Source organism: Anopheles marshallii, chromosome 2, assembly GCF_943734725.1.
Source record: "Anopheles marshallii chromosome 2, idAnoMarsDA_429_01, whole genome shotgun sequence".
Taxonomy (NCBI): Eukaryota; Metazoa; Arthropoda; class Insecta; order Diptera; family Culicidae; genus Anopheles; species Anopheles marshallii.
This window is the reverse complement of record NC_071326.1, coordinates 19,377,499-19,403,518: the sequence shown is the minus strand read 5'-3', so window position 1 is coordinate 19,403,518 and position 26,020 is coordinate 19,377,499. Positions and strand designations below refer to the sequence as shown.

Here is a 26,020-nt window from a genome sequence, read left to right as displayed (position 1 = left end):
TTTGCCCATTCATTTCCCTATGCTCATCCTTCTGTTCCTTTAATGTCTTTAGTTTTCTTTTTTTGTGTTGGCAAGATACCTCTCGCCGGGATCCTTATCTTTCCCGGGTCTAATCAACCGCCATACACTAAGTAGGGATCTAACGGATCGAATGGGGCAACATTTACATAACATTCACTCACCCACGAAAACCAAAACACACACACACACATGCACACGTACGTACGCGCACATACGGATACGGATTGACTTTGACGATAATGGGCGTACATAAATCTACGGTCCTAAGATTCCAACCAGGGCTCTAACCTCATTCTGAGACGGATTGTTCCACTCTGCGTTAGGCTCTGCTTTTCTCTTGCGCACTTGACAACGGTCCACCCCGTTTGCCATGGTGCTTGCCTAATCGTTTCATTTGTAGCGAGTCCGAGTCACCAACGGACAGTGACGTGAGAAGGGTTCGTATTAATGAAACCGCTTAGCACTCGGTGTCATTGACCGTGCGGTATGGCCCAGGAAACCAATTTTTCGACCCAGCTAAGGTATGGTTTGTTAAGTGAAGGCTGACAAGCTGACGAGATGGACCGTACATTCTAATGCATAATGCATTCCTTTCGTATGTCCAGCCAAACCTCCAAACGAATCTCACATGACAAAAACGCCTAAAGCTATGCAATACGCATTACAAAACCGCATTCTGTTGCTATCATTTTGCACGCTGGGATGTTTCTGTTTTCCGTTTGAACCTCTTCTTTGCAAGCTACTTATGTTCGGGTCTATTATTCTATTGCCTTTTTTTGTGCCGTTTGAGTGAATGTGTGAAGCTGCAACCAAACAATATGCCCTGAAAACGGACCACTGCACCGGGTCGAGTTTATTTACGCATCGTGCACAAAGCAAACTGTTCTGTTAAGAGCAAACGATCGTTGACTTTTACGCTTTCATGGTGTGTTAAGCACCTCGAGAAAGTACGCTTTTTTTGTTTCTTTGATGGATGATGTACCGTTTTTGTTTCAGTTTCGCAACTTTCGACCGAAGCCTCTTAGGGTTTGTTTTTCTTTTGCCACCCCTAATGGGTCTTACGTTGTGTTTCTATTAAGTCTCTTCGTGCACCCACAGGATGCATTTCCGTTCGTTTGGTCTGGTGACGCTACTCAGCTTTAACGCATCAGCTAATTTGTCCCCCAATTCAGGACGGCTCCAGGACACGTCTACACCTCCGACATGGCGAGCTCCGTTTTCGGTCGTTCCACGATGACAACTCGGGCCGGCCGCAGGCAGGACCTCCGGGACACGGTCAGTGACGTGGTGAGCGTTCGCATCGAATCGCTACTGTTGTGGTTGTGAAACCGTCCGTGTGCCGCACCGTTCACTGTCGTCCCATTGCCGAGCGGTAGCGTGCCGGAATCGTGCGGTTTGCAGCACCACTTTGTCGACCATAGCCATCGGAATGGTGGCAGTCTCCTGCAATGAAACGACCCAAAACGGGGACCCATTAAATAATGGTGCAAATGAAGATGGTGCGAACAAGGTTTAATTCGTCCTTCGAATAGCCTCTTGCCACTCTACAGCGAGCATCTTTTCTTTTAGTGTGTAATACTAATTTCAGTAAAGACAAATTTTCTGCTCCGAACAGATGACGTCCATCGAGATGACGACCTGAAGGAATTGTGCAAAACGATTGTGAATTTACGACCGTAAATCAATAAACCATCCGCGATGTGCAAAATTATGACGCTCGTAAAGTAAGCACCTGCTAGATGGAATAATCCAATCACCGAGTACCGCTTTGGCCTCATTCCGAAACGAGGCGATGGATCACTTTTTAGCACTTTAAGTGCTTCGTCCGTGATCGGCTTGCCTGCTGGTTGCATCTGGATTATTGGGTGTGTGGAAAATTAAAAACCACATTGCCCACTCTTTAGAAGAAGAGAATTTAGAGCTGCCTTACGAAGTTTATTTTGCTTGAAGCCAACTGTTTGGCCTCGAAAAGTGGCAAATAAAAATATCCACCTACAGCTAATTAAAACACAATTTTATGGCACACTTGCGTGAAGGTTTTTTTCAACTAATTAAAAACAGTAAGTGCAAAAGAGGCTTTTAATAATTTCCCTACTAATGTAAACGTAACAATACTCACTTAATCATACGGCACACCTGCGTTGAGAAGAGACAGTATATCAGTGGATTGGCCGCCGAGTTGAGCGGTGCCAGGCTTTGGATGAAGGTGGCAATGGCCACATTAGTTTGGGTCGCCGGTATTTGCCCAAATACCTGCAGCAGATCGAAGATGATGTACGGTGACCAGCACAGCACGAACACGATCACAATCACGATCGTCATCTTGACCGTCTTCACCTTCGCACGCGGTATGATGCCACGGGAGCTGGCGCGCCGTGTTGCCAGATCGGCCATGCCGTTGTGCGTCCGATCTACAATGTTGTTGAAAATTCATTAACTAAACAATGTCCATATTAACATATCTAGCACACGTTTTTTACCAATCGGACCAAGAATGGTACCCTTTGCCCAGATCGTTCGTACGATGATAGCGTAACAGGCGGAAATGATTAACGCCGGTATGACGAACAGGGAACCCGACACCCAGCACATGTAAAGTTGCCATCGCCACGCTTCTACCAGATCGATCCAGCACTGCATTTTGCCTGGAAAATAAGGGAACGGAACAAAACAGTTAGTAAACGTCCACCCCCCCAACAACTCACCAATTTCCGGCCACGGCCACTAACCCTGTATTAGTCGCTCCTCGTAAAAGTACGTTATCGGTAGGGAGAAAAGGATACTGAAACTCCAAGCCGCAGCCACCAGCTTCCGTGCACGGCTCCCTGAAAGAAAAGCAAAGCATAGTTACCGGCCAACTGACGGACGGAAAGCAGCCAGCACACACTGGCTTCTTCTGGTCGTTACTTACAGCAGCCGGAAAAGTTCATCGGATGTGTGATGGCATCGTAGCGGTCGATGCTGAGCGCCACCAGCACGTACGTGGAGGCGTATGTAACACAGACCTGTACGAACCGTATGGCTTTACAGGCGGCATTTCCGGCTCGCCATACTACCGTGATGCGCCAGATGATGTCCGTCAGAACACTTAGCAATCCAACGCAGAGATCTGTTAGAGGGAGGTAGATGAGAACATTGGAAGCTTTAGTACAGTTAAACAAATAGGAATGGGAATGAATATAAAATACATGTAAGTAGACTTATAAGTGATCATATGATGACAATTGAATCAAATATTGCTGAATTAAATCGCTGTACGAAGCTTCTAGAATGTAACTGCATAGTGTCCTAAAACCATGTCGTTAAAATTTAAACGCCTAAAAGTATGCAATTCACGTATCTACAGATTCTTTTTTACGGGCATCGTCGAATTTGGATATAGATGGAGGTGCGATAGTAGAGTTTCAACTCAGTTACAACAACTTCAACTTCAACGTAAACCCCATGGAGTAGACTAAGTTGAGCTACCTTGAGTTCTTAGAGGCAATGAAGGGGCTTCTCCAACGCAAACACAAGGATGTCACCACATTACTTTATCGTGGAAATATTTTGAAAAAGTGCCCTATAAGTCATCATCGAAAATATCGTGCGATCAATAAGCTACTTGCAAAATTGAAGCTCGCATTCGGCAAGAAGCAGCCGGAGGATCGCTAGTAGATAATCAGTGATAATTGATCATCGGGTACAGCGTTCGCTCTACATACACGATTATCAGCTCACGGGCTGTTTGCTTTTCGATGGAACATTGCAACGCAATCCGATCGGAATTGCAAACCGATATCATTGACAGCAAAAAAAAAAAACGCTTTCAGCACAATGGTATGTAGAAGAAAACAAAAACCGTAAAAGCAGCGGATTTTCGATTGTCCTCAAGTAAGTTCCTGCAGATTCCTTTAGAAACTTTGCTCCTACTTACTTGCTCAAACTAAATCGCTTCACCTCGCTGATGACCCCATGTCGTCGTTCCCATCGTGCATCGTTTACCCGATTTATTGCTTCCGGACGTTGGCGGTCCGGCCGTAAATTCCGCCTCGTTACTTACCGTGCACAAATCGCGATAAATAGTAATGGCGAACCGAACGGCGCATAAATCTGATCACAATTTATGAGCACTCCTGCTAGAACACGACGCCGTGCGTAGTCGTACGTCATGGGAAGAACAATTTTTTTTTTTACCTTTCGTACACCCGAATCATACGAAAGATGGGTCAACCACAACTCAACTTTGGCCACCTTGGGTGTAACCGACCGACCGAGCGTGTTCCTTTTTATGGTGCAAGTAATGGAAACTTGTAATTGAATAGAAGTTTTCCTTCGCCGTGTCACCGGCGGCGAAATAGGTTACGGAAAGTAGTAAGTTGTGCCCTGTTGAACCATTCGTTAATAAAGAGAGTGAACGAAATAAATTAAAACTGGAACACAGTTCGCCGGTTGACAAGAAGGGTAAATGGATTGAACCATTGTTGTTAGACGATCAACTAGATGAAGAATAACTTACATCTTCGGTCCGATTCATTTGGTGATTGCTACATTAATGCTTTCTTGTCACTAAGAATCTACTGAACGGCGTCAACTTCAATCGACTTTTTCATTTCTAAAACATCAATCGACGTTTATTGAGTCGAAGGACACTCATAATTACTAACCATGGTGCCATTAACCGGTCTTTAAACTCATTAAACACTGCCTAAATACAGCACAACACGCATAACTGAGGGAAGAACCAATGAATGAACTCCTGAATCATCAATGAAGTTATTCTAGTCCTGTGAGCTCGTTAGTATGTGAGTATTTGCATAAACATTACCACCTAATAATAGACCCATGTCCCTAGAAAAAATAAGAGTCCAACGGGCGTATTGTCCATCTCGACCCTTCGTACCCTGCAATCGTACTCGCGTATCCCATCTTTCAGTATCGCGTGAAGTATCTTTAATTACTCACTGTTTTTTGCATAAAATATGGAACACCATCTGGTCGTTAGCGATGAATGAACAACAAGGTCACGGAATGTGTGGGAACGACAACGCGTAAGAAAGGGAACTCAATTTCGGTATGGCGTGATGGAAAATCGATGCAGATTCTGATGATCCTGCCATTGCGAGTGTCCAATCCAACGCTCAAAATGACAACGCACAGCTCCTGCGTAGTCAGTGGGCATTAGAGCGAATGGATGACAACACTCGGTACATCATGACCGGATCTGTCCCATTTTGCTCTCGATGCAAACGTTGTCCTTGTTCTTTTCACTTCACTTTGATCTTCCAGCGAGTCCTTTCCTGCGACATTTACAACCTTTTTTGCATCTACAAGATGTGCAAGTTTGCTCCTTGGGGGAAACAAAATCACATCTCATTGCCGATCCGTGCTCGGTGTTGGTGTGCGTTTGCCCGCACATCGCACGGGACGGCATTTTCCTATTTCCGCGTATTGTTGTTCACCGTTTGACAACCCACCGGTCACAATCACATCCCGATCCCGTGCAGCATAAGGCCATTAAATGAAGCGAAAGCAAACAAACAAACAAACAAACGGTTTACACAGTGGCGCAGAGAAGCACACCCGGGAAAGGATCCCGCTTTCGGGGTGGAACCCCCGTCCTCGTCGAAACAAGGACACATAATTTATATTCATCGTCGTGTGGGTACGGTGTTTACGGGATTGATGATTGCTGTGTGCGCGCGTGTGTGTGTTTGGAAAGGAATGTGTCCCTCATCTTTATGACCATTTTTTTTTTTGGAGGATGGAACCGAACAGTGGTCCGCCCCCAGATTGGTGACCGCCGGGTTGCGGTAGCAAAGACACATAACGTGAACGATGATTCAACTTGTAGAATGACAAAAGTTTGACCTCGTTTCCGCCCTTGGGCGTGGAGTGGTACCGGAAGTGTGCATCGCACGGAGCAACGGTCCCGTGAAACGGAGTGTGGAAAGCGCTGCGACCGTGGGACGCATTTTGTGCATCAAATCACCCACATCAAATCGCATAAAGGGAGAGTCGTTTAAAGTAGATATGCTTGAATGGGTCGATTTTCGTTTTTCTTTTTTTTTGGCTGGCATCATATTTTCCTTCCCGTTTTTGGGGATCGGATGGTACGTAATGCTTTTGGCACGCTTTGCCACCCTTTTTGTGGGCAGCAGTCCGTGCGGGCATTCCGTCATTCTGTGGGGGGCGCACTTTTATGGGCAAACTTTACCCGATTCGAACCGGATGGACGAGAATTGCGAACGGAAACGCAGGGCGGAGTAAGAAACCGTTCACCGTGAAGCCGTTGTGCGTCGCTTTAGTGCACTTGAACAGTTTGTTGTCCTTTTACGATTTAAAGCATTTTCTTTGGTGAGTTTGTTTTCTCCCCACGCACGGTGTTCAACATTAAATGCTGACGGAAGGATTTTTGCCAAATTTTCGAATGTTTGGGGCGAAGTAAATGGATTAGGAGGATTTTTTGTTTCTCCTAGATCGAACTATCTTTGTACCATTTAAGTCGCTACTAGAGACTCCTCCGGCAATCGGTAGCCCTCCATTACGATGTAAGCGTGGGTGAAAGGATACAAAACCTTAGCTAACGAGGAAATTGTTATTAAACGGAAATATTAGCCGCCTTTTTTACTTGTTTCCCCCTCCGAATGATATGCCACCAGCAGGCCCAACTTTAACTGTTTCTAACCTTCCGAAAAATGTTTTCTCTTCATTCGGTGCAACCCCAAAACAATGGACGAACAAGAATGATTCACAATAAAGAGGGATTCAATTAATAAATTTACTTCCACGTATCGAGCACGTGTCAAGTACCTTTACGGGTTGGAAAAAATGTACCCTTATCATCTTTAAGAGCAGTTGAAAATTTAATATTTCTCGATGATTGAATCTCAATTTCCGTTCATTTCATTGATGCCAACTACTTCAAACGCAATATCAGCCACTTTAGTTTTTCTTTCTTATTTCTTTCATTTTTATCCACACGGTAATGCAATACTGAAAATTAATAAACTGTATATTGCACATCCACTTACCAGCAATTGCAAGCTGCTTGATGAAGAAATTCATTCGCGATTTGCGAGTTCTGTTAAGCATCAGCGTCAGCAGCACGGCCGAATTGCCCAGCACGATCACTGTAAACAGCACCCACAGCAACGCGAACTGTTCAGTCTGCAAAAGGTAGAAAGAATGGTAAAGAAACGTGTAAATTAATAGTCTATAAGCTCTAATTTATCGTTTTTCAGTTCGACTTTATTTTTGTTAGTTTCAAACCGAACAACACAAAACACCCTTTTATACTTTAGCCCCCAAATGTATGCAAATCGTGTAACAAAGCATTATTTTTTGGTAGGACAAGTTTGAACTTAAAATGACAGCCGTCTCTTGTGTGTCTATGCGTAGATAAGGATTGATTATCCCATTATGAGGTATGAATATAATAATAATCTCGGAAGCCAATTACCACCAAACATCCTGCATAAAGTCAATGCCATGAACTTATTACGAGATTTTGCTCCGGTGCTCACATATCGATACTAAGCCTGTGTATCGCATTAAAGATTAAAAAAGTACCTTTGACGTTCATTAATAAAAGCACATGCCGAGACTTGGCATATATGAATGGAGTATTCAACTTCAGTTGTCAATGAATCCGGATCATGCTCATCATTTGTGTAACTCGTTATATTACACACTTAATTATTTTCTAAGCTGTAACATCCCATCACAGTTACCATAGCAACTCACAGAAAAGATTCACACTCATCCGCCAAAAGCTTTTACAGTATGTTTGACGAGTTTATCATCGAGTGGGTGTATGTTAGGAGGGAAAAAATTAACTTAACGCTCGTGAACTTTACTTTATCTGTAACAAAAAAAAACATTAATAAATATTGCCTTATCCTACACGAACTGCCACCAAAACGATAGCAAGCATCCTTCGCTCCGGAGCTTTCGCGTCCGGTTAAGGAAGAATAAACTCGTCTCGTCTCTCGCCATGTCGCGTTAAGCTCATACGCCGGTTTTACTACGAAACATCCCTCCGTAGGAAAAGTTTAATCAGCCTAATTGAAAGTGATGCAATTTAAGTTCCGGTCTGCGAAAAGCCACAGCACCGCACTACTCACAGTTAGTTTTGGGCGGTAGCAAATTTATGAAAATGGCATGAAAAGTCGGTTGTGGGTAGCTTTAAGAAATTGAAAATGGTTCATCGCGTAGGACGGTTCCGACCATCCGACGGATTGGGGAAAATGGTCTTCCGCAAGTAATACTTTAGCGGCGCCCTTAACCACGCTGGCTAATTAGTGCGTCTGGCGTTAGTTTTGCTATGGTGTACGATAATAATAAATTGATTCCACCAGCAGCACCACCAACGTAATATTATGTCTGGAAGTGCATTTCTTTGACTGGTTAAGTCTGGGTTCTGGCGAAAGGGAGAACTTTTGTCTGTCTGTTGAAGGAGTAAACCGAGCGAAATTAGGACGCTTGGTGAATGAACTTGTGAGAAAGAAAGAAACATCCCACGCAAGCAAGCATGTTTTGTATTTCATCCAGCGTTTGATGACTTTACGTTATCTGCTTTCATTAGCGCATTCTTAAATGTCAGGTTGAAGCTGGTAGAAAAACGGCAGTGGTAATGCTAGATCATGCAATTTATTTTTAAATGCTTTATACAAATGGTGATTTGTTGCTGTTGGCATGTCGGAAAGGTGTGGAAGAAGTCACAGCTAAAGGATTTATTTTGCTTTCACTAATTCCACGTGTCAAGTTGCTTTTGATAATAAACACGCTTGAATAAGTATAATGGCTCTCAAATACAAGTAGAAAGAAGTTCAGGGAAATGCTCTTAAACATAAAAAAATGAAACTACATAAATACGCGCGCAATAACCTTTCAGAGTAATATTACACGTCACCTCCTTGCTTGTATTATAGAACGAGTGTTGTGGCCATAGACGATTTTTAAAAAAAAATCTTCGCCGCCCCCGGGTGGACTCGAACCACCAACCTTTCGGTTAACAGCCGAACGCGCTAACCGATTGCGCCACGAAGGCGTTGTGCGACTGGGTCACCTAACGCCATCTGTTGCGACTCACTAACGCACACGATACGCCGCACTAGCAACGCACTGTGACCCGCAACCGCACTGTTAAAGATATCGCGTGGCCTTCCCATTACATCACACAGCGAGTGATAAACAAAGCGCAAAGCAAACAGTCCCAGTCAAGAAGATTTTAAACCCATTTTAAATAGCTATTAAAATTAGTCGAAATTATTACACGGTTGCTAGGTTTTTTTCTTCTTTTGTCCGCATGTTTACCTCTGCAGCAACAACCTGTTTCGATGGTGAGCCTGCTGATTTTAATTGCTTCAATTCATCGTCTCATCGTTTCTGCCTGTGTTGATCTGACGTCACGCACAACGGATGACATTCCACTCACCGGGTGGCGATGCGTGTTTAAACAATGTATCTGTCAAATTAATGCGCTCGCTTGCACACTCACCGGCCACCGGGCCATTCGGTTCGTTATACAATTTTGTATCTCTCATCACCTTTTTGGGCACCCCACGACCCAGTCCGGTGCTCGTGTGTGTGTGGTGAAACAATAATTATCGTTGCCAAATTATGTACTTTATCATCGGGCTCGTCATGTGGCGAAAGTTGCAACGGGTTCACAACTTCCTCCCCAAGCCAGATTGATGTTCACCGATTTGCAAGAGGGTGCTTCGGTTTTACTCATAATGGTTTCTGACTGGACAATTATAAACGGCTTCACCCTGTACATGTCAATGTCAGTGGCCCACACGTTTGTTCAGTTATTAAAATGTCAAAAGATGATTAAATGTAGGTGAGGTGCACATGTTCAAACCGAGGCAGAAACTCCTGGAACCTGTTTCCGATGTGTGACGTCATTTCATATGGGTATTATTTCCCGCCCGGCATTCGATGTTCAGCCTCCGGTCTATTTTTACACTTCGGCTAATATAGGACCCTTTAATTTGTACTCACCTTTCTCAAAGTTATTTTTGATTCATTTCAACACGTTCATTCCGCGCTCCGATTGCACAGAAATTCCAACACAGATTTTTAATGCTCCAGTAGCTGCATAAATGCTGCCAATGTGTATTCTTTCACCATTGCAGACGAACCGTGCATAATCGGGTGCCAAGGTATTTCCATATCCATCGCAACTTTACGGCATGAATATTGTGTGCCGTTTTGTTGACGCTCCTGCCCAGTACCACCGATTGGACCGTGCATTGGAAACATGCAGCAAGAGTTCGCCAAACCCTGTACCGCGTTCTAAAAATGGCATCCGGGAGTTACTTCCAGCGCCTTCGCGCAGATCCCTTGGGGGAATAGTGAAAGCGACTGAACGAGAGTAACTATTTCCCTGGTTCGCGAAGAAACAGTTCCTTCAACTCGCGGTGGACCGTTGGGACCTCATTCAAGAAAAATGGCGGCAATCGTCTTTGACTTGGTGTAACGGTGGGCACAAAATTCCCCAGGAATTAGAGGAATTATTTTCCTGCAACCGGGCCCAGCAGTTGGGAGGGCAAGAGCCAAACGTCAACGCCAACTCCAAGGAAGGCGGACACCGTTGTAGAAATTATTCACAATTAATTAAATTGCAATAGCCCACGGCTATGCGAGATGTCGTCCACGGTACGGGTAATTAGATGGTCAACATTTCAAGTAAAAGCCCCACAAGCGATGGACAACTGAGCGGGTCAGGGGCAGAACAAACCGCACCAACGATACAACCATCATACCATCACCAGAAGTCTGTCGATGACTACATTTCAAACCTTATCTCTGCTCAACCTGTGCGTTCGCCCTGATGGACATCTTCGGAGGCAAAGAAATAACTGGACTCTTTCTTCTGGTGCTGCTATATACGTCTTAATTTTAAGAATCACCACCAACCCTTGCCATTGCCGACACTGCTCGGGTGCTGCTTCCTTTTTGGACGCCATCAGGGTGCTGCTCGGGAGCCCGGAAAATCTCGGGTGTTGCAAAACGCGCACCACGCGAACCTGCGCCAAGCCTGCCGCAAATGGGTACGGACGGTTGCGAAGTAACCGCAAACACCACACTGCGGGGGTTTATTTATCGTCCGGTTGCGGCCTGATGATATCGCGATCGTCTTTTCGCCGAACTTGGCGGTTGGTAAAACTTGATCGAAGCACTACGAGGGTTTCAGTAACGGACAGACACAGCGACCACTAGGAAGCGGTCGGCAAACAGGACGTGGGATTGTGGCTTTTGTTTTCTGGTTCACGGTTACACACAGTCCAAACTGGATCGCTCTGCTAAAGGGCAGGGTGGTAGACACCGGGCTAGACGAACGAACATATCTACGATCTCGCAGGTCGTACAGATACCCGGCCGAAGCGCACACCGTGCGTAGTCAGGAGCTATTCAACCGCCGAGTGCATCATTACGACGACTTGGTCGCGTACGAGTACCGCACCGTTTTCCCAAAAAGGAATTACGAATGCTGATTGAGATATAATTTGTATGCCGTATACCTTTCCGTCGCCAACCGAGTCGTTGTTCACTGTCCGGAAGCTTACATTCAACGTTCAACAAAACTAGCACACACCGAGGTACGGTATGAAGTCGTAGAACAACGTCGTTAGGCTGCGAAAGCAAATGGAGGTGATTTATTGTGGCTGATCGTTGTAGGGGTTTTTTTCATTCCTATCGAATGACCGATCGTTCGCAGTACGTCGCTCGGCTGGGAATGGTTTCTGTGAACAAACTATCAAAGTGTTTCATCTTTTGGGTAGTCCTAATCGGTACGCAAGACTACCGTATGGTTCGATTTACGATCGTCGGATGTGAACCGACCGGGACGGTGTGATCGCGCGTGTCTGTGTAGATACACAGTTTGACAAAACGAACAACAAAACAGGATTTGCAGATGATCGTACTGCTTTCTCCATGTGTACGCTTTGTGTCCATTGATCAACAGAGAGACAAATTTTCAACTTTTGTTTTAAATCAATTTGTCAATACATCAGTGGGAATGCCGTTTTTTTCTATTTACATTCTGAATTACAGAGCCTCAGCTCGTGTGAGCACTGTATTTTGTGATTCCCGTTGAAGAGATCAAATTCTTTAATAAATTAATTATACCTGAAAATTATTTAACCAAATCTGTCTCCTTTAAAAATTTCTCCGTCGTTAAATAATTAGTAGTTTAAGATAATTACAAGAGATGGCGCTGTATGCAATACTTTTCAGTCATTAGAGGACAAAGTGAAGGTCATGTTTTGGTAAAATTATAGCAATTGCAACTCTTCTCGTATTGCTTCCTTTATATTATGAGTTACTAAAAATTCCAATTGCATACTTTTCGGCGACTGTATTTAATCCACAGCAAATCATCAACTGATGCGTGCATTCTTCAGGCATCCTACACAAGCAGTTGCTGGAACAACATATTTAAGTGGTGAACGACTGACCCCATTAAATAAGCATCAATAACAGTCACAACTACAAAGGACCCTTCGAGATGTTTCATCCAAACCAGGATCGATAAAATTTAAATGAAATTGTTAGCAAAACTAATCAACCCAGCATACCTGACACCATTCCTCGGTGCCGGTGCTCTGATTGCGGCTCTCCATTTCTGGGTTGTTATTACGCTCCGTTTAACCATCGGTTGCTTTTCCCAACCCAGCAGACTCAAAACAATCGTCTCCACTTAATGAACTTGAAACGAATCGTGCGGAAACAATGTTGTACTAATTAAAACTTCCTTCGATGGAGTTATCAACTGCTTGCTCGGGCAGCATTAGCCAGCAAAATAAAATCATATCTGATTGACGTTTCACGAGCGGTACGTGTCGTTATTTAGCTCGCAAGAAAAAGCTGATCCATAATGATCCGCCAGTAATCGTCGCATCAAATCGCATCGGAATCCATATTCCTGCGCTAATTTGATCCGTTCGCAAAACGATCACCATGGACCATGGACGTGTCTACGGTTCTGGCCATCCGATGGTTGTACGGTTGCAATTAGCCGATCGTTGTAAAGTGCACCCATCGGCACGCGACCGAACGCGAAAACAAATCGGAATAACGCGTGTAATTAGTATCTTGTCAAATTAGTTAGCTAAGCGTTCCGTGACCGATCACGCAAAGATGGCATAAAATTGATGATCAATTATCAGACACTAATGCTGTGTCGTTGTGCAGTGTCTCTAGATTGATGTAATAAAATTTCAATGTCAACCATGAACCCATGGGTTATATAGCACATCGAAAGAAAAAAGGTACTCCGCTTGGACTCTCCAAATCCGAATCCAAAGTTTATTCATTCCGAACTCACGTACAAATCGATTTGTTTTCTGTTAAATGTAGCGAAAAAGCAACCATATCCACGTGAGCGTCCAAGCGCCAAACCAAACGGCACAGCTTTCCGTAATTCTGCACAGCCGGCAGACAACGTGATACGGGAAACCACTCAGTTGCTCCAAAACCCACAGCCAACAAACCACGGCTAGGTTTCATAACAACGGCGAAGGACTTTACGGACTCGTAGCACTCTGCTAGCTGCCCAAAAGGACCAGGTGTTGGCAATGGAAAAGATGGGTTTTCCTCATTGTTTTACTCGCCGAAAGGTGTGAGCAAAGCCCTCCCGCTGGTAATTGATACTGGTGAGAAACTTTCAATTGCCCATTCGCCCACCATCCGGGTTTTGGTCGACGTTGTCTGTAGGAAGGGCACGTGTATTTGAAAACTATTTCTGCGCTGTACGTGGCACAGCACGCACCGCATCATTTGTTCCACGAACGAACTTTTGCGTTTGGGTAGATTCGGGGAGTCTGTTAGCAAGGTGACCGTTTAGTTGATAATTTGCAAATAGAACGTTATGCACCTTTTAAACTATTGCCATCAAAAGGAACAAACCAGGTGGAGTCAGTTCGTATGTCTCCTGGTTCGTGCCTACATATATTGAACACTAATTTGTGTGCCGACAGGTCATTTAAAAGCAAAAAACATTGAAGAACCATTATTAGTGGATTTTTCTAAGGAATTCATCAACGTTTCGCTTCAGTCAATTTTTGGTAGCTTCAGGGTATAAGAATTCGAAGCTCTGCATAAGGTACATAAGATATGTTTTTGGTATGAAGTTCCTTTTTAAAGACGCAGCCTGAAGGTATGCAATTCGCACTACAAAATTGCATTCAATTCATCGCGCCTACCATCTCCCAAACACCAAATGACGTAATGGGCGTGGAAAACGTTGCATGGTTAGATTGTTCGTACCTAAATGAATTTTCAAGTGCACCCGCGATAAACCGCAGAGCTGAAGCTGAAAGTGTCAATTTTAATGAACCTCCAAAGCAAAGCGAGCATTCCTCCACTAATCCGAACTAACGAGCTACAAGCAGTTGTAAAACGACCACATTATGCAGTCCGGTGAGATGCGAGTTATCCCGATCGGGCTTACTGTCAGTATGGGGACACTTGCCTCATACCGTCGTTGGTCAGTGGTTGAGTGTTTCCATTGGATGCTGCAACGTGTCATATAATTAACGTACATCCTACCCAATCCTCCCATCGTAAACCCCTGCTCATTGTACAGGCAATGTTATATGATTTACTGCGTCGATGGTGAGCCACGTGGTAGTTGGATTATATTTAACTGCTGCATCATCCTGCTTACCAATCTTCATGCATTTAATTATTCTGGTTCAACAGTTACATTCAAATGTTGCGCAAATTGTACACCAAGTGTGTCATTGTTCATTCGTTTTTTTTGGCAATATAAATTTACTTAAAATTCAACAAATTTGTACTACTAGCAAGCTAATTACTCTACAACTCGGCTAATTTGTACAAAGTATACGCTCAAATGATGCACTCCTCATCGTTACAGCTGCTCTCGATAATTCGCTAGTTAGTGCACTGATTCGCATCGCATCCGATCACGGCCCTGACCACGAAAAATGCATATGCATCTTCCCCATTGGTGCTGTCCCGCCATCCTCCAGCCCACGTTACAGCTCATTTATTAAACATTAGCACACGTTCGGCAAAGCGGGTTCTGCAACCGAACGCATGAACGACCCGGAATTCATCCCATTAGCAGAGGCCGGCGCAACCCAGCCAAAGGACGGGAATTCTGTCGCATCACCTTCGTGCAGCCGTCCGTCCGAGTAAGCAAACATGTTGCAAGTGTCAATCTGACGAACGCATGCGGCTTGAAATATTCATGAAAAAACGCTCCATCACACAAACCGTCCACCGTCTGGTCGGGGGAATTCCGTTGTGCTTCCACACAATGGTACTACGTTAAACTGTGTGTACCCTGCGGAATACGTAATCGTGCACTAGGATCTTGCGGATAAGGATGACTCGCCCATGGTAGATCGAATCGATCGACCTGTTGATGATGCTGCTGGGACAAGCTGTAACAAACGCGTCTGGATACACACTTCCTGGGCCGTGTGGTAGTTAGGCTTGCCATAGGAACGAGCATTCAGCAGCGTCCAGGTGCGACGTGGGACAACTTCGCAAAGAACGTCTTACGTCTTTGGCACATTCGCACGTTGGTGCGATTGCACCCGTAGGCATTAATTCACTGCGGCAGCAAGAGCCTTCTAATTATGTCAATAATTAGCTCTTTCCCACAGCATTTTTCACACCCTTTTACAGGGCGAGCTAATCCGGGATGCAGGAAACGTAGATTTATTATGCCTTTTCCAGGGGGATTTTAAGCGTACTTTCCAATGCTGAACTGTTATTGAGTGAATAATTGTGACGTTCTTTGATGCCTTTCGTCACTTACAGCATATTTGTGGTATGTTTTGTGTCCAAACGTATGTATATTTGCCATGTGTTTTTCATATTCGCACAATTGGAGTGCAAAAGCCTGCGTTTTATTTCAATATAGTTCAATGAAATAATAGATTGTTAAATTTTTTATAAAATAACTATAATAAGTCTCTAATGCTTCTACTCTCGCTTTGACGTAACGATTCACTAAACACTTCTGACACACACGTCTAGACATTCTATACGATTTATATCGACTCTCAGAAAGTCGATAAAAGGTCGATTACTGAAAGGGCGAGAGTCTGTCTTGATGAGTTCATCAAAAGAACAAGACGTCTTTGCACTGTCATTTCGAATATTCCTATAGACCTTTCCTTTGCCTCGTAACTGCAAAGTACGGGTTTAGTATCAAGCTGTTCGTATGAAGACTCGCACCGGTTCCTGTAATATAGCTGACGGAAGTCCTGTTCCATAGATCGATGTCGTGTTGTATACATCCAATCTTATTTCCATGCTGGGGTTGGTTGAGAGGAGATTGTACATTCGTTTTTTAGTGTATTTTGCTGATCGCAATAGGACTAAGCAAGGAGTAAATTGCACTTTATCGGTTGTTAGTCCTACTTGTATTGAGCTTGATTAAACATACATATTTGTTTCGTCTACCTGTTCCATAACTAAGCAGGCCATTCTTTTGTATGACACATTTCATTCAAGATTTTGCCAATGAAGGATTTTTTTTTTCAAATGTGAACTCTGCATCGAAATATCACAATCACAACGTGCCTTGTGAAATTTTATCCTAGTAATTCGGTCCAGCAGTGACAAAAAAAAACATATTAACATTAATTGAGCTAAATTGTGTGGCCCCAGTCTATTGACGCCTAGCCGCGATTCCACACGTGCAATTGAACGCATAACTTCGGTGCACTCGCCACGGCAGGATTCTTCCCATCGGTTGCCTCACCTACTTCCGCACAATTGCACCACCGTTAGCGAGCGGAATAATAATTAACACGTATCAATGTATCAAAACGCAAGTAACCCATACCTTACCCGCGCAGGAACTGGAATGGGGAGCGAGCCGAGATCTCGATCTTCCACCACAAATCGACGGAATCGATTGAAATGGCAAAAACGGAGAGTGATGCCCGAAGCCGGTTTGCAATTACGGCTTCAAAACTCGGCAGCCGAGCAACACAACAGACAAGATACTTCGAAGGGACAGGATGGGCATGAAAAAAAACACACAGACAATGCCAAACACCCCGTACAGCCCTTCATGAGCCAATCGAACGGATGGCCGGTCGGAGAGTTTCTGTGAAGCGCACCACAGAGTCATCTGCCTCATAAACGAATTCAATGCGAACCGTTTGCTGTGCGATTGAAGGCGTCGAAGAACTTGCTGCATTATTTCTTGCTCGTTCTCATTCGTTTAGTATGTTTTTTTTTTCATAAATCTACTGCAGTCCGGGTTGGAATGTAATGCACCCAGGTTAAATGCCTCGCTGGTCCATCTGGACCGTGAGGATGATGGGAGGGATGGTTGTTTTTCCTTCTCCTGTTTCATTTCGGTGTGTTCTGTGCGCACCAAGGCCCAGTACTGCGGAGATTGGTGCAAACATACGAACGAACGATTGACTGCAGCCAGAAGTTCAATTCTGGTACGTGAAAGTGCGAGAGGAAAAAAAATCACATACACCACGGGTGCAATTGCAGGCGCTTAAAGATCGAGGATCATTTTTTATCCCGCGCACACTTCGTTCCCTACATCCACCGGATCACTGCCAAAGAATCACACTCAAGATCATGAACAGGCTGGGCGAGTCGAAAATAATGAAGTGTTCAACAGATTAGTTAATTAGCTTCCTCGCCGGGGAGCGCACAGAACCGAGATTGGCACGGTTCCCGGGGAACAGGAAGCTACAGTACGAACGGGTGGCTCTAAATTCTTCACGATAATGATCACAAATCAATAAACTTCAAAGACGAACGTCGACATTCGTGCCTCGGCGAGCAGATGCCATACGCCGATACCATTTCATTCCATTGGTTGTTTGCCGGTTTTTGCACTCTCGGTGTAGAGCCTTATATTTGTTTTTGCTTTTACAGTTCGCATTTAAGACCCTGCCAGCGGCAAACCGATAAGACAGTGGAAGATTTCTTACAGAAAGACCGAAGACTAGCGGTTGCAGTGCATTCGTACCGGGGGCCTTAATTGCGCCGGGATAATTGAACAAGTTTTTGCTGTTTTGATGAATGTGCCAGTGTGCCATCAGCTGCCAGAGGATGGCGTCGCGTATGTGGTCATAAGCACATTTTTCTACCGGTTGCTGGAATGGCTTTTAAAAAATGCTTCAGATAAATCAAACACAACGAACATAACTATTTCCCGCATACCTGCGTGATTGCACACAGCACGATCCGTCAGGGTGGAGTTCAACCACGAACGAAGTCGACGGTGCTGTGAGTACTGCAGGCTAATAACTAGTTCTAAACGATCTGCAAAATAATTAAAATTTTAACTAAATTAACAACTAAATGGACCAAAACTTTTCGTGTCTCCGGATGCCTATATCAACTAAACTTCAACAAAACAAAAGCTTTTATAATAGTAATATTTGAATGCAAGAAAATTGTATCGTTTCTCAATACTCAATCTTCAATGAACTCTAGAATATTTTCAAATGTGTTTAAAATAATTTCACAATGATATTAAAATATCTCAAGAAATGTTGAGGTACGGGGAAAAAACCATTAGCACCAACGTGAAGTCAAACTGTCTGCAACTATATCTTCAACGGCTGAAAGGATATTAGGACATGACATGGAACTTGAGAACGCAAGCAAAGTAAAGTGAGGTTAAAGAGTGAGAAACATTCTCGTCTAAACCACTACATACCTTACAACTAAAACAGAATCCTCTTATTTGCATACCAACAGGCGCAAATCGGTATCACAAATCACACCCACACCTCACCAATTACAGAACATCAGCCAAGTGTCAGCACACACTTGTTCCGGACGTGTGCTTTGCTCAGTGTCAAAAGCCATTGCTGAAAGGACTTTCAGCGGCTCCCGTAATATATGGGACATCAATTTCTCTAGTGCTTCAACACGCCCCTTGCGTAAACAAACTATCATCCACCGGCCCCACAGTCGAGCATCATCGTAAATCGAACAAACTGCTGCTCGCTTTTTCTGTCCCAACAAATTATCGCTCCACCGTGCATATAATCGTTCCGATGGTGAACAGCTTCTTAACTGCATACCCTCGTACCATCGCGAGACGGCTCGTAAAATCCGGTTCTCGAGGTGTCAGAAGCAATGATGGCTTTCGGTCGGTTGGGTTGGAGGAACACACCACCCAAGGCGGAGTGCTGCCGTGCAAATCAAGATAAATGTTAAAATAATCGCCAACAAGCATGAAATCGATCGAGGCGCATCCTCACCATCGGGAATGGCAACAGTCAACCACCGGTGCCAGCCTGCAGTACTCGGTGGCACACGTCACATACGATTAGTGTACCGCGTGGATGGGTTATGCTAATTCCCTGCAGCATTATAGCATCTGTTTCCATTCTGTCTTGGCACTGCGGAAGGTAAGGGGGCACGATTTTATACCAAGAGGGTTTACTGTATGCCCATCGTGGGGGGTTTTGCTTCTGGTGATACGAAAGGGAAACCTTCAGAATCTATAAAATCTTACTAGCTGGAGCGTTTGACAGCTAGCAGGATAAAGGGTTGAAACGGATGGAGTCAAACGTAAGAGACTTTCAGACTTCTTTGGTGAAGCGTAAGACGAGTTTCTTTCCAGCGAACACACTTTCTTGCCTGCCGGCTGTGTACAATCCCTCGTGCAGTGATCGTTGCGTGTACATGTCGTACTCGATCTGCATATGTAACACGTGTCACAAGTAATATAATCGGTCGCCTGCAGATAATTGAATAGCGATAGACGGAACGAGACTCAGGAAAACGATGCCACTTCGCGGGAGGAATGCTAAAGTAAATAAACCAACACTCATCCAGCGATACGCGGAATGGACGATCAGAAAATGGCATTCACACGTTGATAGTTTTCCAATTAAAGTTATTCGTCCTGCTCTTAATGTACACTATTTCACGTGATTTGAATAATATTCAGTAAGAAATTAAGTATTACTCACAGCTCTCGAACAATGCAAAGTAATGTTATCAACCACATTATAATTAAATTATTTGCTTTGCTCAACTGTATCAGTAAACCATCGCTATCGGACAAAAATCAATTTGTTTATTTTCCAAGTACTGATAGCCATTCCCCCATCCAGAACACAGGAGCATACTGCAATTGCTTGTGTAATCTCATGATTCCCTACTAAAGTATCATCGAGAAACTCTTCTGGTCCAGCGGTTTGCACTAGAGGAGGATTATGTTGTAAATGCTCTTCAAGCGTCTACATTATTCATTAAAAGCGCAACGCCTTTACACAACCGGTCGGCTATGTTTAATTATTTTCTTATCACCTACGTAGTGATCAATTCTCCTGGCAGTACTTTACTCCTTAATAGGACGCACTTCAGCTGTTCCCGATAATCGCATTGATATCCTCGCCCTGGAATTAATTCCTGGAATCGAGGCATTTTGAGATTTCCCTGAATTAGTTCCACATCAAAACAGGTACCTGGTCACGATCACGGCTGGAAGTATTCGGCTTTACCTTGAGCGCAAAGAGTACTAAACTTATTATCCGGCAAAACCAATATAACCGCAGAGATGATTGGCACGTTTCAAGTGATGCGCATAATCCGGGTGGGGAATTCTTGTTTATCTGGATGATGCCCTTCAGACATGCAACTCGAGGTTCGTCATCATCCGAACACGGGAGTTTTCTCTATGCCCTGCGTGTTTTTAAGTTTGACGTTTCCGTCCACATCAACGTTAACATGCTTGAAAAGGAGGATATGATAAGATTATTGTCTATCCTATAATTATTTATTATGATGGTTTTAGCGTGTTGTCATCACGAACGGATTCCTACCGTTAGCATCACAATTGGAGATTGTACAACTGTTTTTAATTGTGCTCTAACTTTTCAAAACCTTCACCTTCATATTCTTAGTGAAAGTTTTCTTTAAGCGTTCTATTATGTATACTTTTCGTGCGACTGAATCATGATAAGCCAACCCGGTGATGCAATCTTTCATCACCGTTCACGCACACCCGAATCCAAGGTATTCCGAAACGCATGCAAATTACTTCATTTACCTTTTCCCCAAAACGAAATGCTTTCCAAAACAAGAGCCACTTTGGAAACGTTCCGCACGAAATGAAACCCAAGAACGCACGTTGTGCGAAACGTTTTGCGACACTCACCCGCTAGCCATCGTTGTCATACCGCAGAACGGTTTGATTTGGTGTGGTGTGTTGCTAACCTTGCCTCGTCATAACGTACCGTACCGAGCGGTAGAGGATTTAAGGTAGCGGACTGTGCCTTTTGCTACCGGTTAACAATTTAATACCAACCGATTCTCGATGAATTTCAATGAGATCTTGGGCCTGCTCGAACCGAATGTGGGGAAAGTTAGAACCGGCGAACGAGCAGAGCACCGGAAACCGCTTACGAACGGTACTGTCTTTTATGAAGTCTTAATGTCGGTCGCAGATAAGTGTTGGAAGGGTACGGTTTCCGGTTGATTGACAAGAAGCACGGAAGAATTTGAACAAGAGCAAAAATGGATTCGTTCCAACTGAATTGCAATGAGGACAGTAATCTGTTTGTAAGAAATTTTGATGGCAGATATATTCCATAGGTAGCTTTGTCTTGTTTTAGAGAATGGTTTGGTGGTGGGTTTTGATTCAAACCACTCTGTACAATTTAAATGTTACATATAGTTTTATAAGTTAAGTTCTAAGTAAGTTTTATAGTAAGTTCAACACACTTCTACAACATTCTCCATAGAGTACAAAACTTTCACTCGTGTGAAAAATCAACGTTACGTGATTTTATTCCGAAAAAAACCTTTGTAAAAGAGCGCCCAGTTCATTGTTTTCTGCATCCGGCGAGGGCTTTCCCCGTTGATGGGCACCAGCTTTCAGATCACCGACAGACACGCCAACTAGATTGCAATTTGTATCCCTTTTTTCACTACTTGAACGACCCCCGTGACAACCCCATTTAAAATCTCAGTTTGTAAATTAAAGTCTGAAGGACGCGTGCTTTTGATCCTCGAGTTGGTGTTCCAGGAAATTCCCTAGTCGGTGTGTGTGTGTGTGTGTGTGTGTGTGTGTGTGTGTGTGTGTCCTTCTTTACTAACCTCACTCTGTACCGTCATGTAGAGCGACTTCCTGGTGTACGCTATCACCAGAATCACTCCACATTTTCGACCGTTTGATAAGCAATTTTAATTGCTTCTAGCTACTACTTACGTAGTATGCGATTTCCTTCCGTTTTCACGCGTCGACAAAACTGGGGACGAAACTAGGTTAAATGGTGCGCTTTTTACGACACCCGCGGGTTTTCGTTGCGTGGTTTTTCGGCTAAGTGCACCCATGGCTCACGCTACCGGGCGGTGTGGTTCTCAATTGTCAAACCACTTCACACGCACATAACTTCCGCAAAACGGTCGGAAAACCCGGGAAAAAGTTATGGGCAGCTATAAATTTTCACCACCAACAGTGGCCGGAAACCGATCGTCACACGCTTTTTCGATAACTAATCGTTTTTCCAAGCGCGATTAGTGGCCCTGCCACATCCGAGATGTGGGGATGTTTTGTTTCCGGTTTTGGGTGGTTAACCGAAATGGTTTCTGTATGGCTGGCGCCAGCTCGGTGACCATTTGCTGCCCGTTGGCATGGATCGGGATTCGTGAAGACTTGTTGAAGACGTAGTGGTTGGAGTTTATGAACCCGCTGGAACTCTATACGCGACATTGTTTCACTTGCGTTAGCTAGCAAGCGAAAACGGTACCATATAAAGCTGTAAAACGTACCGATAAGGAAATCCATTTACTAGCACTAAATTGTTTCTGCAAGCTATTTCAGGAACTTTGTTACCACTCATAAAACATAGAAAGGCATATTAGACATCTTGACTACATATTGCCCGTTACTGTACATTACTGATACTGATCATGTATAAGGTTTATCAAACTAATATTTTACATTTATTTAACAAAATATACTTAACGAAGAATCCAAGTTGAGCACTACGTAAACATAACAGATGTCAAGCATATAAAACTAAGTTGAATACTTGAATCATAGCGACATGGAAACCACAACATGTGTTTCGTTCGATTTCAATTCCGACAATATAAAATGATTAAAACACCTGAAAATTGTAACAAACTCTTATGTTATTTATCACTCTACTATATAAAATAGTTATCCGAAAGATCTAATGTCATTTAAATCCTCATTGCTATAATTCTTCAACGAACATTCCGCACCGTTACGCGCTTCTACGATGCTTCGCCTTCGCCTCGAAAACACATCCAATGTTAAATGTTCCCGACTAGAACATTCCTCATCACAAAACCAGAAACGTGCCGAATATCTTGCGAACGCTCGCATTCTAAACGCAACGGAACGCTTGGAAATCATCATGAATCGTTCTCTGGCGTACCGTTGCTTCTGTCTTACGGCACTGGCTGACTCACACGAATCGAACACAATCTCTATAAATTATTCCGTCTAGACAAAATCAATTCAGCGCAGCACGTTCTTCTTTTCGTGGTGCTGCCCGTCAGCTAGGTAGGTCAATGATAATGCCGATAATGCGAAAATGCTTTCCCTCCACGATGGCGTTGCAGAAAATTAGGTCCTACCACACCAGCACACCCCGGGAATGTGTTGCGCTTGACGCCAGCCGTACCGAGCGCGGTTCAAACTTCGTTGCGGCGAGCGTTTGTGCCGATCGTTGTCACAGCACGCGACGACAAAACGAGCGTAAGAATGCGGCAAAAATGTCCGTACCGCACCGTAACCTACCGCACAAATTGTTATGCGGTTCGGATACGAGATCATAATCAAACGATGTTGTGGTTTGTTGGGTTGGAGTACAAAAATTTGGACAACAATTTTGTGCCGAGATTTTGCTCATCCGCAGACCGTCAAATAGCGCCCTTGCTCGTCTTTGATGTTTATGGCCCACGCATTGCATTGGCCATTTGTGAGCATACCTTAGCCGTCTTTTCCGGCAACCTGCAGCTGTTTCTGCTGTCCGCGTGAAAGTTTCGGTTGCGATAAGAACCGTTGATGACTTCATAAAAGCTGCTACATCACATCAATACCAAGACAACGGTAATGTGACGTCCCCTCCAATATTATTTTTTCACTCGATTGGCACTCGCGAAATCCTCGTCAACTTCATCACTAATGCACTCATATACTTTTATTACCCTGCCGTACCGTGCCACACCTCGGGCACCTCCACAGAGACACCACCACCGACGGCACCGCGTGACGAAGTAAGGATTTGTTTTCTTGTGCAGCGAAAAATTACCGTAACGCAACGAATCGAATCAACCAGCCAGCCAGGCACAAAACTTACCTCATAAAAGTAAAAGGAATTTATTTCCTCGCCGCGCGTCCCGTTGTCATCGGCCACTCCATTCACGGCCGCAATGATGGACGCACCGGAGCCCGCACTAGTCGCGGGAGGCGCTAAAAGAACCTGTAAAATTTTACGAGTTCCATTTTGCAGTCACTTCAGTCGGGGCGGATGTGGGAAGATGTGGGACATCTTGCGATCTTACCTGCGATAATGCCGGTGTAATGTTCATGCCAATGACATCGTTCACGGCAACGAATGATCCGACCGATCCAAGTCCGGTTCCGACAGCCGGGATACCGCGCACCGCGTGGGAATCCGTTGGATCCCTGGTGACTCCCGTACTGTGGACCAGCGGAAGCGGTAATGCTGAGATCTGTGTACTGCTGGAGATGCCGAACGCGTCCACCTGCTCCCGGAAATGCATACTCGACTGGTGGGTGTTTCCTCCCGCACTTGCTACGTTTGAGCGCTGATGTAACGGCACGGACGGATGGAATGTGCCGTCCGTATCGTTTGTGATGATCCACCGACCGCCTAACCTTGACTGACAACCGTGTGGAGTGAATGTCGAGCCAATTGCCCGATCTAAGTGTGTAGTAAATCCGTGGCCCTTATTCGAAGCGTTGCTGATGGGCGTAAGCGTCGACAAGGGACTACAATTGTAGCCGTGGGCTGCAGGTTCCATACCGAGGGAAGGTGTCGCTGATATACGCTGTACGCCACCGAACGGTTCCTGTGGTTCCGCATGGTACTGGACGGCAAGATGACGCAGGTAGGCCCAGGTGAGAATTGGCAGCATGGTTCCGGGCGCACGTCCGAGTTACCGGTCACCATTTCCGAGGAAATCCACGCGAACGATGCGTCCGATTTTGTGGGTCGCGTTGGAACGTTTTGCTGACGTACGAACGTTGTGTGCTGCGTGATCTGAAAGTGGCGAAACGGAATATGACTTATAAACAAAGATGTTCTGACGCTTTTAGCTACAAACAACCGTTGTAAGGTTCTACAATATTGAGATTGAAATGCCTCAGATCTAAGGGAATCGTTCGCTTTGGAGGCTTACCAGACACATCATCCATATTAATAAGAAGAAAAAAATTGATTTAATCGCTTCTGGCTATAATCCAATAAATGTTTCCATGCTCGCTGCTTCACATAATAGAGTCTACACGTCGACCAGATGTAACAAATAGCCAACTGTATAATTTTGCGAAATTTATTGCTGCTCAAAATCAAGTAATAGCTTTCCAAAATAGTCACTTTTTCCGCACGATGCTAACCCAAAGAGCAATTCGGAAAAAAAACGCAAAACAAACTCAAAATACCTCCAAGGTATCTCTCATACCAGCAGACATTCACCACGTTTTTTGCTGAATGTTTCATGTGTTCCTTCCACCGGATGCCCTTTCCCCTGGACGGGACGCAGCATATGACGGGTCAGGAATTTGTGCTCCGTACCGTGCATCGTTCACATTTCCTTGACGGCGTTATTTATGAGATTTGGCTGCAAATACTGTTTTGATTCGAACCTCGTTCCGTTTGGCTTCGTTTAGCGACGGGTAAGCACGGGAGCGATTCGGATGATCCCAAAAATGTTGTTTCCATTGCGTTTGTTCATTGCGTAGCTAATAGTACGACACACGACATGCGCGTCTATCTTCTCTCAACCTCTCGTGTAAAGCGAAGTACCG

At 44.4% G+C, this 26,020-nt stretch overlaps 1 protein-coding gene and 1 non-coding gene across 2 annotated transcripts; both read right to left on the bottom strand.

The window, feature by feature from the left end:
* Window positions 1–1,211: 1,211 nt before the first annotated feature.
* Window positions 1,212–25,128, bottom strand: LOC128707939 (cardioacceleratory peptide receptor-like). The gene is made up of 8 exons (XM_053802897.1): window positions 24,532–25,128; window positions 24,327–24,449; window positions 7,035–7,170; window positions 2,933–3,130; window positions 2,751–2,846; window positions 2,502–2,666; window positions 2,141–2,432; window positions 1,212–1,464 (listed from the first exon to the last, which is right to left on the bottom strand). The coding sequence occupies exons 1-8, from the start codon at window positions 25,126–25,128 to the stop codon at window positions 1,212–1,214; spliced, it is 1,860 nt and encodes a 619-aa protein (XP_053658872.1).
* Window positions 8,979–9,052, bottom strand: Trnan-guu (transfer RNA asparagine (anticodon GUU)). Its single transcript has one exon. It is a non-coding gene; the product is annotated as a tRNA-Asn (tRNA).
* Window positions 25,129–26,020: the final 892 nt, after the last annotated feature.

Excerpts from the sequence above, each read along its gene's own strand:
- LOC128707939 (XM_053802897.1), bottom strand. The coding sequence starts at position 25,128 with ATGCTGCCAATTCTCACCTGGGCCTACCTGCGTCATCTTGCCGTCCAG. Across the intron at positions 2,847-2,932 it reads GATGAACTTTTCCGGCTGCT|GGAGCCGTGCACGGAAGCTG; the intron begins GTAAGTAACGAC and ends CTTTTCTTTCAG. Across the intron at positions 1,465-2,140 it reads CAGGTGTGCCGTATGATTAA|GAGACTGCCACCATTCCGAT; the intron begins GTGAGTATTGTT and ends GTTTCATTGCAG.